The sequence below is a fragment of the Mastigoproctus giganteus genome, chromosome 2 (assembly GCF_048544385.1).
Source record: "Mastigoproctus giganteus isolate SK-2022 chromosome 2, ASM4854438v1, whole genome shotgun sequence".
In the NCBI taxonomy this organism is placed as follows: domain Eukaryota; kingdom Metazoa; phylum Arthropoda; class Arachnida; order Uropygi; family Thelyphonidae; genus Mastigoproctus; species Mastigoproctus giganteus.
Genome location: NC_143576.1, coordinates 8,487,480 through 8,502,487, shown reverse-complemented (window position 1 = coordinate 8,502,487; position 15,008 = coordinate 8,487,480). Strand labels below are relative to the sequence as shown.

The window sequence follows — 15,008 nt, the reverse complement described above, 5'->3', positions numbered from 1 at the left end:
CTGGAGGCCTCATTTTAGGAAGGATGTAGAGCTGTTGGAGCAAATACAGAGAAGGCCAACAAGATTAGTGAATGTAACAAAGGGTTGCTCTTACGAAGAAAGGCTTAAATTTTGCAAATTACAGTGTCTGGAGACTAGGCACCTGCGAGGTGGTCTGATTGAGGTGTATAAGGCCTTGATTGGGTTGAGCAAGCTGAATGCTGATGGGATTCTTGCTCAGAACCTTAGGGGACACAGTTTCAAATTGAGGAAAGATAATTGTAGAATAGATGTGCGGAAATTTGCCTTTAGCCAACGGGTGGTTAATTGCTGGAACAAACTTCCATCCGTCGTTGTGGAAGTTGATAGCCTAAATGAATTCAAGGGGGAACTGGACAAACTTTTAGAGTGAATGGATGTCCGATTTTTTTTTTTTTTTTTTTTTTTGGCCGATGCTAACATAAGCTTGCTTTCTTCCATCACATGCGTCTACTACTACATTAAAATATAAATGATAAAAAAGAACAAAAGATTTTATTTATAAATAAATAATAAATAAAAATAGTTTATTAATGAAACTAATAATTTTAAAATTGATGTTTCTTTATAACAAATCTTTTAATTTTGTAGAAGGACTTTACAGATTGTAGGAAAGGTCGCTATTCAGTTAATCGTTCTTGGTGTGAGAATAAAATACATTTTATAAAATGTATTTCGTTGAATGTTACATTTCGTTCATTCACTCTTGTCTATGGTTATTTAAAATCAGAAGGATTAGCCAAATAACTGAAAATAAAAATATATTTCAACGCGCTCTTTTTTTTGCTGCTGGTAATTTATAGTTTAAAAAAAGACAGAGATGGTACAGAGCTAATTGACAATCATTGCAGTTTCTGCAGGAAAGATTACATTGGATCGAAACTAAAATGATTGGTAAACGATAAGCGAAGTTCAAAGTGGGGAGGTTAAGAGATGTAACGCGAGATCAATGAGAAGTTGCGCTGCTCGTAATCCGAAGAAATTCCAACTGATTTTCTGTTTTCTTTTGCAGGACTTCTTGAGTCTGGAGTTTGTGCAGTTCCTAGACCAAGGCCTGTGGTACATCTCTGTATATAATGACGGAGAGGAGCCTCAACAAATAGCCTTTGTTCCCCTCCTGACAGGTAATGTATCTTCTCCCACTCCCTTGCTGTTCTGCTCCCACCAGCCACTCTTACCTGCAATATCAAGACCAACCACGTGTGGGGACCGCGCTCATTTTTCTTCTTATTATTCTACCTGATAGTGACGGAGCTCTTGTCTTCCATGATCGGGTACCTGTCGTGTTCTTTTGAGATTTTCTTCCTATCTCTTTCTGTCCAGTTCGGCTTTATTGTTTTCTATTCTCCCCCAAACCTGTCTCTCTCTTTCTCCTGTATTTCGCACACTTTGTTAATGTATTTGCTTATCTTACTCTTGCCTTTCTCTCTCTGTTTTCAGTTTCTTTTGGTAATCTCTCAACTTCTCTTTCTCTTCTTACTTAAAGCCATTCTCTAAAATTTGTTGATATTTTTGTACCAGTTATTGCGACGCTCTTTGTGCTTTTTATCCACGTGAACATGTGTCAGCGTTCGCTTTTTTTAAGTATTTGATGTCAGCGAAGAGTCAGCCACTCTTTAATGCTCGAAGAAACGAGATACATCACTCGATCCATAACCGCATAAATTCAAAGCTCTGTATGCACTTGCTATGATCCAGTTAATATTCTTACGTTCATCCCTCTAATACATAAAACTTCGGGGTAATTATTTGATGTAAAGTCAATAAAAAATGTGATTTCATGAATCATTATCCAGCCATTCCGTGCCATTATCTAATAAGCAGTTTTATGTATTTTTTTGAAGTCTACAAAAAAAATATTAAAATTACTTCCGAAAAGTTTTTAGATTGTTAATGGAACGAAAATGCTTACTACTTAACATGTTGTTGTAATTAAAGTAAGCTTTTCGAACAAGTTTCTTTTATTTTTACATCCGTTTTATTCTCATAAAAATTGTATGAGATTGATTTCTGACTCTTCCATTAGTGTTTTTGCCTTTTTTTCTGTTTTTTCCCCCGAAGAATTTAACACGTGAGATGTCAACAAACCTCATCAATATCAGCAATCTAATTGTAAAAAAGTATCTAAAATATTCATAATTACTTTGTATTTATGTAAACGTTCTCACGCATTCGTTAAAAACTATTTTGCAATAGCATATTTATGCATCTTGATTGAGAGTAGATTACTGAATTTCCAGAACCTCTTAACACCTCCAGCGATTCTTCATGGATCTCTGAAAAGTCATAAAATACACTTCAGAGTTTTCGAAACTAAAATTGCCACTCTCTCAGTGGCAATTTTACTTTCGAAAACAATAAATAAATCACTGGGAGATAGATCTGAAGAATGAGGAGAGGAAGGGACAACGGACACGTTGCACTTGACCACAGTTTTAGTGTAAAGTGTAAAGTGAAGTGTAAAGTGTGTTTAGGGTCAAACGGCACCAGGGGTTTCCCCCATCTCCGCGTAGTTTACATTGTGGTGTGATACAGTTCACTGTAAAGGCCAGAGATTTAAAAGTATATGGATCTTGAGGTGTGTGATGTTGTGTACCGTTGTTCTTCTGGCCATTTAGCCGCCGGACCCCAGCTGAGGCCCGACGTTGCCCACACTTCGCCCCGTGGAGGCAGACCAGGTACACTAGTATTACAGTTATTTACTCTGGCAGGCCCTGCCACCTAGTTTCCTGAGATTTCAGTGGCAAGGACCTAAAAAAAAAAAAAAAAAAAAAAACGTTTGCGTGGGTTGATCGCTAGATTGAAAGACCGAAATGTGAGCGAACTTAATTTGGAGCTATTAAGTTTTGACCTGTGGGATATACGCTGGTGAGCAGGTAGAGAGGGAGAGGAGACTGAAGACTGGGGGGAGAAAGACAGAAGAAATGGGGTCGATAGAGGAGGCGACCCCATTAAAAGTCAGTGGGGCATGCCCATGCCCTACCAGGAGGAAATATGGGTTGGCGAGTAGGGGAGAAGGCAGGAGGGGAAAAAAAAAAAATCCTGTCTCCTCCCCTACCGCCGAGGGAGGGGGAAAGAAAGATGGGTCCAGCAAGAGCGCCGGCACCGATTGCCATTATGGCTGGCATATGCAGAAAGCTCTGCGGTCTCATTGGGCTGGTTGGAATTCAGCTGGATAGAAAGTCACTCGTGAGGCTGTGTCCTGTCCGAAGGTGGTCCACATATCATTTCATGGTTGTTGTTGTGGTGGTGGATGCGGGAAAGTCCGCCTTCTTGTGAAGAGGTCTTGCGCATATTGAGTGAAGGCACTATAAGTATCTTTTTCAGTTAGTATCAGATATTCCTGGTCTCTTAGCATTATTTGGGTGGTGGTTATAAATCGGCAGCGGAGATCCTCGTACAGTGGGCAGTCGTACATCAAGTGCCCCCATGTCTCGCGTAGTCCGCAGTGGCATAGGGGGGTGTCACTCAATCCGAATCCATGGAGTTTTTCTCTTATGGCGCCATGGCCGGTCAACAGGTAGGTGGCGAGTAGTCCAGGAGAAAGCCAAGGTGGATAGTTTGGGTACACCAGTTGTAGATCAGGAATAAATTTTTTAGTTATTTCACCTTTGGTTGATGTCTGCCAGCGGGTTTGCCAGCTCTGGTTGAGATGTGTGAGGAGACGTTTGCGTTCCAATTTGTGGTCAGTTTCAGGGTCCAAAGTGAAGTTCAGATGGTTAGCCTCACGTCCCTTGGAGAGTTGATATATTAGGCCGCGGAAGACTATTTCAAGGTCTAGTGGAAGAGTCCCTGTCAGGGCCTGGAGGGCATGTGTGCTTACAGTATTGCAGGCTCTTGTTATTATAAGTAGTATATACCGTTGTGTGGTGTCCAGTTTTCTTCTGTTGACGGCCGTGGTAGCCTTCCGGTACCACACTCCAGCGGCATACGTTATGGCAGGCAGGAATACGGCTTTATAGAATAGCTTGAGGGTTCTCCTCCGCAGGCCCCAATCCTTGCGGGAGACCCTCATGAACAGAGCAGAGTATCTTCTGATCTTTTTCTGAATGTAGGTCAGATGAGGGGTGAATGAGAGGTTATTATCTAGGACAACCCCGAGGTGTTTTAGTTCCTTTGTCAGCTTAATTGTAGTTCCTTGGATGCGGATTTGTGGTGGTCTCCTGATGTCCAGGTTACCTTTTAACAGTATTGAGCTGGTCTTGGTTGAGGATATGCGGAGATTGTTTTCGTCGGTCCACTTCTGTAGGATGTCAATGGCGCGAGTAGCAGAAGTTTCTAGCCTGGCTCTGCTGTCCTCTCGCAGTACCAGGGTCAGGTCGTCCGCGTATGCCTGAGTTGCCACACGACCTAGGTCTAGATTTAGAAAACCGTCGAGAACCATGTTCCAGAAGAGCGGGCCCAAGATTGAGCCCTGTGGGCAGCCTCTGAAGATCTGTCTGGAAATAGAATGATATGGAGTTTCTACAACGACCATTCTGTTGTCAAAATATGTTTTGACGCATTGGTATAGGTTGGCCGGGATGTTGGCCTTCCGGAGCCTGCCGAGGACGCTTGGCCACCACAGGGTGTCAAAAGCCCCGGCAAAATCTATTGCGATTACAAGTAGATATTTATGGTTTGTTGTTTCAGCAGCTCTGGTAATGTTTTCCAAGGCATCCAGAGTGGAGCAGCCCCTCCTAAAGCCAAATTGATTCTGTGATTCTAGGCCTGCAGCCATGTAGCAAGTTTCGATTCTAACTTTGAGGAGGTGTTCAAAGAGTTTACTTAGTACAGAGAGAAGGGCTATTGGTCGGTATGACTCCGGAAGGTCCTGTTGCTTGTTTGGACTTTTCAGGATTAAGCGCAATTTGGCAGTCCTCCAAGCTTGTGGAAAGCATCCCTCATTAAGGCAGTGATTAAAGAGGGTGAGTATTACCTCTGGAATTGTCTCGATGGTCTTCTTGACGATTTCAGGCTCCAGTAAGTCGATACCCGGTGATTTCTTGACCACAGTTTTGTGGGGATTGCAGGTCCATTCAAATATCAAGGGTGGGTTTTTCGTATTTTTGACAACGATGGGATCTGTCTCACTCACACAAACCGCCAAGTTAATACTGAAGTTCTACAGCGGGGACCGGAAAAATGCACGAAAGTAATTTGCTGAGATCTGTTACTGTATCGTAGCTCCAGTCTTGCTGGGGCCAATATGAACCAATCACTTCTGACTCTGTACGATTTCTTCTTGTTCTCCAAAATAAACTTTTACACTGAAAGAGTGGAGTCTTCTTAAGCATTTCGGAAATCCAGGCAAAATCGCAGCTAGTACTGAAGGATGTGACAAACCGAGGCCTGGAAATATTTACAACTGCGCAGAATCACTAGACTCCGCTGTATCAATTTTCCAAGGAGAAGCGCGAATTACCTGACAAGTGATGTTTTACTTATTTTTTTATAGTCCAGGAATCCTACCACCGCATATAACAAATTAGTGCATTGCAATCATATCGATTGCATGCCAGAAAACATTTTTCGATTTCTTTTTAATTTTCAATTTATGCGATGTGAACCTTTCGGTGCTCTTCAGATGTGTGATAGTCGAATTTGACTCCAACAGGCTTCAATGGTATTATTTCTGGCTCTCTTCGAACAATAGTTCCATCTAAGGAAAACTGTGAATCTCATTTTCCATCTGGCTGACCTGCTTTTTTCTGTCAGCTCACCTGAGGGTAGAATTGATCAAACAGGCGAGCATTTCGTCTGTCTGGTCAATTAAAACGCGTTGCCCTTAACTGAATATGCGAGCATGGCCTGGTTCGCATACTTTAAGAAATATTTAATCAGACTGAGAGAAGCGATTGCTTTTATTCGCTTGCGTATCGCTACCACTGTATCTGACATCATCCATGCAATTACGGAACTCTGAGCAACGAACCTGGCCTCGTTCCAACAGGGATTATTTCCATAGTCTTAAACTAAGACTATGGAAATAATCTTCCTTAGTCTTCCATAGTTCTTCAGAGGAAATTAAATCCCGCTGCATATCCCTATACGTATAGATTACAGGCTAAGTATATAATTGCATTTGCTTACACGATGTTTACAAAGCGTTGAATCTGCTTATTTGTTTAATTACAAAGTAATTAACGTAATTACGATGTTTACAAAGTATTGAATCTGCTTATTTGTGTTAGCGTTGCACAGAGATATATTTGAAAATGAAGAGGTAGTGGTGTCACTTGCAACCTGTAGACGATTCAGCATGGTAAAATGCCGTGAGGGCTGGACTTCAGACCTTCTCGATATTCCCAAGGCCTAGGTCTCGAGAATCGTACATAATCAGCTAGCCATGCCGAAGTTGACCATCAACCAGGAAGACTGTTTATTTTTGATAATGAAAAAAGGCCGAATTGCTCCGTAAAAGCCATACTGAACGATGCTAAAGAATCATCTGGGAACCTATCCGAACAGATGTCAGTGGTGTATGGTAGAATATTTCATCAACGGGGGTTCCACGAAGCTATGTCCACCCATCTTTCATCATGAAATTAGTGCACAGCAAAGCGTGCTCTCCTCGTAAGCACCTAAAAGGATTATCTGCATGAGTGATCTCGATACACGCCATATCCATCTAGAGAAGAAAATTAGCGTGGCTGCGACCTGAAGAACATTTTGAAGGGAGAAAGGATACACTCTTCTAACTGTGATGTTTAAAAACTGTTCTTATGGAGAAAATATTGCCTTCGACGTGGCATCAATTGGTAGAAAATTGTCCATGGCTGCGCGCTTTATTTCCAGCCCTTTTATTGAAGAATGTTTTATCTTAATGGCCTAATACTTTTGGTTACATCGTGTACATTGTAATAAGAAGTTCTGTTTGTATGAAGAGGAAATTTCGTGAGATAATGGAAAGAAACAAACTCACGTGGAATTCCAAGGTTTCGCTTCTGAATAGGACAGGATGAAATGCCCTGCCGTACCAGCGTTGGAATTGCTCTTCTTGTCATTCGTGAACCACACCACTTTGAGCAGGGGTTAACCCTTCGCCAGCACTACCCTTGAGGTTGCAAGCCCGAGGCTCAATCCTGTGCCAACCTTTTCAAACTAATGCGTAGCAAATTTGTTTGATATAACACGGTGTCCGCTTTTCTCGGCTAACTTCTCCTAGCAGAAACCAAACCCCAACGTTTTTAAGCAGCCACTTACTTTCCATCCAGAGACTGCTATGCACAATGAATGCCAGGAACTTCAACTTACTGTAAAACGACATTTCCACTTAACACTCGCTTAAAACGAATCAAATCAGCAACACGATGTCATTGTAATTTTCCCCGTGTTTTATTTATCTCTCTGTTTTAGATCCATGGCAATCTCAATTTTGAATCTGTGTCTCCCAGATGTTTTTGTTGTTCACGCGATGTCTCCTCAACCAGGATGTTTTTGGGTGAACCCTTTAAGATCAATAAATTGATTTTAATAAAGTTATATAATAAATAATATGAATGCGTATTTGTGAAAGAGAAACAGATTAACGCAAGTCCCCTTTCTCCCCATCACAGATCAGTCAAGTCTGCCCTGCCCTTACGACTGTCACGGACATGGAACCTGCGTCATGGGAAGTTGCGTTTGTGAGCCTGACTATGCAGGGGATTCTTGCGCAAATCGTAAGTACTGTTCGACACTACTTAGATCTTGGAATTAATTGATTCAAAGTAAAGGAATCTTTCATTAGAGAGGACTTCTAGATAAGTTCCAGATATCTTTGGTTATGAAATTTTACTACGTTTGAAAACTCCACTCTTCTGCGCCGTCTCTCTAAAATTCTTTACAAAATATTTCGGCAATCGAACCCAGAATTTGCTCCCTTTTCATGCGCAGTTAATCCACCCTAAAGAACAGCAGCACGCGTAATTTAGTAATCTGGAAGAGATAATGGATCTCTCGTGGCATAAAAAAGGTAATTTGGGGCAGCCAACAATTAAACCCATAACGGCCCGAGTTCTGAAAAATAGGACTGTCATTTAAAATGCATTTAAACCATCATAGATTTAATTGGCTGCTCAAAAAATAATTTTTTGTTTAACTCTGATTGCGTTATTTTACTTAATTTTAATAAACAGTCCACTGGAGTCTGAGGACCACCGCCTACTTTCGGTTATCTTCTCTTTCCCGATATTTTTGTCCCTCTCTCGCTGATTTTTTTAAGTTTCAACTGAACCGCATCCTCTTTCTTTCTTTCTTTCTCTTAGGGGTTTGTCCGGTGCTGTGTAGCGGAAGGGGTCGATATGTGGCCGGGGAGTGTTCTTGCAGTCCTGGCTGGAAAGGCAAAGAGTGCCAGTTGAGGGAGGACGAATGTGAGGTTCCTGATTGCAGCGGCCACGGGGATTGCGTCGATGGCATCTGCAGATGCTTTCCTGGATACAAAGGTCAACACTGCGAGGAAGGTGAGTGCAGCAGATGACGCTGTTTTAATAAACTAAGCACGCAGGGTGTTACAAAAATCAGTTGTATTAAGAAAATTTAATAGTAATCTTATTATTTGGAACCAACGTGTCGATGCAATTCAATCTATAAAATCTTGTCTGCTTCTGTCGTGTTAGCTTCTCGATTTTATTATTCACTACTGTACGTCGCTATTTCGATAAAATAATGTGAATTTGTCTCAAAAGTCTTCGACAGCCAAATACTTGCGACTTGTTGTGTTCCCACCAAAGCAGATCTAACAACTGGAATTCTTCATATATTTTAATATTGCAATTTGTGAACTGGTGATACTAGAAGTAGTCTTTCTTACCCACCTGTTTACTGTGAGGTGAAGCAAGAACGCTACTAAGCTAGTCATGTTTGAAATGTGGGATTTCCTAGTGTTACTCTGTTTTATTAGACTGGCCACGTTTCAAAGAAGGCAGAACAACACAGAGAAGTTCCTCTCTGGTTCCCGTTCCTGCCACGAAGAGGCGGGCCTTCGTCTATATTTAAGAACTAGAATGGGACTCCCTCCTCTTTGCATAAAGGTAGAAGCATCTTAACTCTGAGACATAAACAGGCTTTCGCAAGCCGCCATGAGGTTTTTCCCCCCCTCTGCTATCAGAGTCTTCAGAGTCTCCTCTGAAGACATCGTGGACGTTTTTTATCTGCAGATGTGGGCAATACTTGCGCTGCTCGTCCCACTCTGGAACGTGATTGGAGATCAAGGCAGACTGCGTCCAATACAAATATAACAAATGCTTTTACTGTCTTGTTCAAGAAGGTCGCTGATTCCCCAGTTGGTCAGTATTCTTAATTTCCTTGTGTTTCAACTCAAATAAAAAGACACACGATTAATGAGCGGACAGACTGTTTTGTCTCCTTCATGCAATGTACACTGACAGGACAAAAATTAGAAACCATGGAAATTGGCATCACTGCTGATCACGAGTTTCTCTGGCATCAAATAAATACTGTTCGCTTTACCTTAGTCTTCTCAATCGATCCGGTCATTGAGAAGACAGCTGATATTTTCCATTTTCAGAACAGTATTGTTGTTGGAGCGCGTTTTAGAGCCACAATTCAGAAACAAAGGAAATCTCTGGCGTATCTAAACTATATATCGAAGTATGAGCGGAGGATAAAAGAAGAATGCAGCTCTAAAAGGAAGAAATGCGGCACGCCAAGAACAAGACCTGATTAATTTAAAGCGAACTACGCGCCAAAATAGAAGGTCCCAGTGTGCAGCAAATTACTCAAACATTTAGGCAAATAAAAACCCATTTCCAACAAAACTAAGCCGGTAAGTCCATGTCCATTCACAAAAGTAACCGCTGGAATCCCACAAGTTAGAATACTTTTCGGAATACTTGCTCTTCAAAGCCATCCTCACCCCCAAATATGTCTGATCTGCATAGCACAGATCAGACATACTGTGCGACGTAGATGATATAAAAATTTTAACAGAAGTCCGCTCAACAGATAACCATCAACAAATCAACGCAGCCATCAATTTAAAACGCCTACATTTCGCATTAAAGTTTGATATGCAAAAAAGTCTTCAAAATCTGCAATGATGATCTACTCACTGGAGCCAAACTAACCACACCTTCCAGTGATGCTAAACGGTGCTTGAGCCCGAGGATCTACCACCAGACAGATCCAGGAGTGATAATTGAACCAAAGTTCCAGTTCCACAGATATAACCCCACGCCACAACCACCATTACAGTAGCCCTCAATCACACAACTACGAAATCAAAAGTTGAAGAAAGAATACTGACTACCACCATAAAACTGTTTATAGGCTTCATAGCTCTACTGATTTCTTGGACATTTGATACTGGAGGATCGCAACTCCGCAGCAACTATAAAAGGCTTCATCCACTGACCGCTTCATTCCCACCAGCATGATTCAGAATGTCCAGAACCTGGATACAGATCTCCATCAATTTACACGTAACAAAAAAGTGTAGAAAAGATGTAATTGCAAGTAAAATAGGACAGAAGATTTACGCCACCGTGATATCACCGGAAGTCCAGTTGGAAAGTGTGGTCGTATTACTTCCAATGAATATCTTTCTGTCGTATTGACAGAAGCCCTTCAATGCTTAATTTCCACGGATTTTGAAGCATCCTTTCAAGGCGGCAACGCAACCATCCACCGTGCAAAAACTATCTGAATAGTTCCAGGTGCGTTCCTGATATCTACCATGGCCGCTTAATTCTCTTCATCTGAAGAGAATTAAGCGGCTGGATTCTGGATTCTGAAGCCAATTGAGAATGTCTGGGATTTGATGGAAATGGCAGTTCTTCTTCTTCTTAGTTCTCTACCGAACCATAAAACAGCAGCTGACAAACATCTTTTGGTAGAATGGTCAAACCTGGAGTTAGACGCTCTCATATACCTCGTCGGATCCCAGCCTCTAAGTATGTTCTGTAATTCGAGCAAAAGGTGGGCCTACTAGGTAATGAATAAAGCGTTTTTTTTTGTTTTTTTTTTGGCCAATCAGCGTATAATTTCTACTTTGTGAAATCATTTATTTACTTACATCTATTTACTTGAGAGCAATATATAAATAATAACTTGAGAATCCTTGGTGTGTATGTGCAGTGCTTATTACACTAATTGTACTTTACATGGTAATGACAGTGTTCTGTTAATGTTTACTTTTAGAACCATGATGAAAATTGTAAAAACAGTTTTTTATTTTATTATCTCAACCACCACAAAAATGGACCATCCTTTTTTGATGGATCTGTTAATAGCGACTTGCATCCAAATCTTCAGGTGTGTGGGGAAATTATATCCATGAAATGTCTCGAACAGCTGGACAACGTGTCTCGTTCTGGCATGACAGTCTGCCTAGTGGCTGGATGAAACATCAGGGGCAAATGAACACAGCGTCGGGATGCAGGTGATTGCCCGTTCCGATTCATCAAACCTCAATTTCTTTTTTGTGAGATCATTTCGAGTCATTATTTTACCAAAAGGAACCTTACAATCAAGAATTCAAAAGTAACGCTTAGTTCTAGTGGACGCGTAGACATATCTAGAATATTGCTGACACGTAATTCGAAAATATAATGTATCTGTTACTGCAAACAATTTTTAATTGGAAGAGAACTTTTGTATCACCCCATAAAAAGAACAGAAATGCATCCCACGGTAATCTTTCTTCAATGACTTCCGATACAGAAGATTACTTAGGATTACAACTTTTATATAAAATTTAGATTTTCTTGATATTAAAAAAAAACTGGATTCTTCTTCGTGTAAATGAACAGCATATTACACTACCAACCGTACAATCAACTGTGACAGTTTCTTTTTTTGGTTTCAGTGTTCAAGATAATTCCCAAATATCAACCCATTAAATCAATTATGCAAAACGTTAGCCGATCCACTAAATTCAGTTCGTCTCCAATCCTCTTAATAAGAGCAGTAGATAATAAATGACCATTTAGGTAGTACTCTTTAGCCTTCAGAACAGCCCGAATTCGAAGTATGGACGCTATGAGGTGTGTAGAAAAGTGCCAAAGAGATGCTGCTGGTCCATAATGACTCAATTTCTTCCTACAGTTGCTGCAAATTGGAAGATTGCGCATCTCTGTTCCAAAAAGCTCGCTTCATCTCACTCCACTGCTGAACTGGACTGAAATCCGATGTCTAGGAAGGCCACGAGGTAGTAAGTTGAACCGATTCATAGATGGATACATCGGAGCCATGAAAATATGAACCTAGTTAAAAACAATTTCCAGGATAATTTGTGGCGTCAAATGTTGCTCCAGTGGTATCGAGAGCCCAATTTACACCACAAAAACAACCTCATACATTGCCACCACCAGAGTGCATTGTTGACAACTCGAGATGGATCCATAAACTCATGATGCTTTCGCCATAATCTTGAAACGTCAGGAACCAGCATTCGTCAGACTAGACAACATTTTTCCATTCTCCAAGTGTTGGTGTTTCTAAGTCCGATGACCGTCCCTTCTTGTTTTCTGCTGACAGAAGTGGAATTAGGTTCAGTAGTTGGCCACGACACTCCATCCAAGGTTTGGTTACCACTATTTTACTAGTTGCTATTTAAGTAAGGTTCTGGAGTCGCCCTACAAAAAATACAACACGTGTCCGGGTCATCTACCCACTGCTTTCTACCGCATGGTACGAACACGTGATATTGTTAATAATGTATTTCGTGAGAAGGATAGATGTACCTAATAAGGTGGCCACTCAGCATATACGTTCACACAAAATATGCTACGGAACAGGCCAACAGTGTCTTCCATAAATCGTTGCTGATAAATCTTGGACAACGAAGTGAAGGCTTAGACAATTCGAATGACATACCATGGACGTCTCTTGGTGCTCTGAACATCTTGTAGAAAACAGCCTCTCAGCCCGGTCCTCGTATTTTTATTCTGGACCTTGGTGCGAGTACAGCGAACGTTGACATCAGGCTCGGCAGCTCCCTCGAAGAGAAAACTCAACGGAGGGGAAAATGCGCGCACCAAAGCAACATTTCTATAAGCGCATGCAAATATAAGCGGTGGAAATGTAAACAGACCGCAGTTGCAAACCATCTTTTGATAAAGAATAAACAGGGACGGCAACAAACCGGCGCCACTGATTTACAACAAAATCTCTCCGGGAGGAACTGAAATGTTTTGATGAAAATACGTTGCTGCGAGTGAGCCTGCATCCATTTAGAAACGTCTTCGAGAACAACGATGTCTTTGACATTGATGTGTTCCTGTTTAATAGATTCGGCATCAAAGAGAGAATAAGATATCGAGCACGGGCGCGCACAATGCCCATTATTTGGGATGTCATTATGAGACGTGAAAGGCGAACTTACATTTTGTAAATGAGATTTGTTACAAGCGCTCTTCTCTTACTTTCCAATGCGAATAATTATTCATCTGCAAAATAAATGTACTTATAGAATTGGCTTCAATGAGGGCCGGCATTAAATCTGCTCTATCCGTGCACAATGCGTTCCAGCCGGGCTCCATTTATAAAATTATTGCGCGCACTGTCACGTGCCTCATTGTTGCCACGCAACAATAGACATCGCGAATTGATTCGCCGATGTCCACCAGTCGTACCTGCTGTTTGCGGTGGTGCCAGTACGCTCCTCGTGAACTGCTCGCGACAAACAAAAAATCGTTTTAATTATACGCTCGTTAATACTTGTCCGAATGAAGTCGACGTTAAAATTCACTCCGTTCATTCTCGCCGGCACAATGCGAGCACGTGCAGCGGGGCTGTCCATTATGCCGACGAATTAATGCGCTAATCGTGTCCTATGGCCCCGCATCAAACGAAATTATTGCTGATTACGATTCTTAGCGAAAGCAAACCGCCATTATCAGTTACATAAAGGGATGTTTCGGTTTGTAGTTCTGGTGAGGTAACAAGTCGCCACGGGTTCAAGTGGGGTAGCGGCAATGCGTGTTACGCCATTGTGCCTGCGACCAATCAGCCAGAAAGACCAATTCTCGCCGGGAAACACTGAACAATGAAAGCGTTGCTTGTCACAGAAGCCGTTCCATTCGATGAGAAAAGATCGGTTCATTTAAATCACTTCTACCGAAATTATAGTATTGCTGTGGGGGTGCTTGTAAACTCAACTTCACATCACCTCCGCTTCACTGCAACGAAACGAATTCGGTGGTCTGGCCCTGGCTGCTCTCAAGATAAGTTGGAACGTTCAATGAATCCTCTCCAACCGCTGTACTTGCTGTCGGTTTCACTATATTCTCTTCTGTGTTTCAAACAGATCTAACCTTTTGTCATTGGCTTTCTTCCAACAGAAAGATGTGACCTGGACTGTGGTCCCAACTGTCGGTGCGGTGTATTCTAATACCCGCTTGCACGATCAAACCAGTCATTTTAACTTTAGAGATTCAATAAAGCTGAGGGTGGCAATAAATTTCTTTTCTTGGTCCTGTTTCTTAGTTGACTGCCTGGACCCCGAGTGCTCTGGACACGGCGTGTGTGCGAATGGAATGTGCGTGTGTAGAAAAGGATGGAAAGGTGCCGACTGCAGCGAACCGGACTCGGATTCTCTACGGTGTTTGCCGGACTGCTCTGGTCAAGGTCATTTTGACGTGGAACAGCAGAAATGCTCGTGCGACGATCGGTGGTCCGGACCAGACTGCTCTCAAGGTAAGTTTGCTCGTTCTCTCCTAAACCGAATCCCCTCCACATTTGGTGTCTGTTTGACTACACTCTCTTCTGTGTTTCAGTCGGTGCTATTAACAGATCTAACCCTTTTGTCATTGGCTTTCTTCCAACAGAAAGATGTGACCTGGACTGCGGTCCCCACGGTCGGTGCCAAGGAAGCCACTGCGTTTGTCTGGAGGGCTGGACTGGAATTAAATGCAACGAGAAACTCTGCGATCCTCGTTGCACGGAGCATGGCCAGTGCAAAAATGGTACCTGCATCTGCGTTCAAGGATGGAATGGCCAACATTGCACCTTGGGTAATTGATACTTCTCATTTTGTAAGATAGTAAATAACGCAATTACATATAAAT

At 41.9% G+C, this 15,008-nt stretch overlaps 1 protein-coding gene across 10 annotated transcripts in view; it reads left to right on the top strand.

Moving 5' to 3' along the window:
- The window catches only part of LOC150089152 (teneurin-m-like), a 936,894-nt gene that overhangs the window by 868,277 nt on the left and 53,609 nt on the right, over nt 1–15,008 (top strand). For all 10 annotated transcript variants that reach the window (XM_090388112.1, XM_090388138.1, XM_090388082.1 and 7 more), the window contains 5 exons: nt 1,031–1,142; nt 7,557–7,661; nt 8,247–8,441; nt 14,428–14,637; nt 14,769–14,954. In XM_090388112.1, the coding sequence (XP_090244238.1) occupies nt 1,031–1,142; nt 7,557–7,661; nt 8,247–8,441; nt 14,428–14,637; nt 14,769–14,954 (808 nt within the window). The remainder of the gene's footprint in view (nt 1–1,030; nt 1,143–7,556; nt 7,662–8,246; nt 8,442–14,427; nt 14,638–14,768; nt 14,955–15,008) is intronic.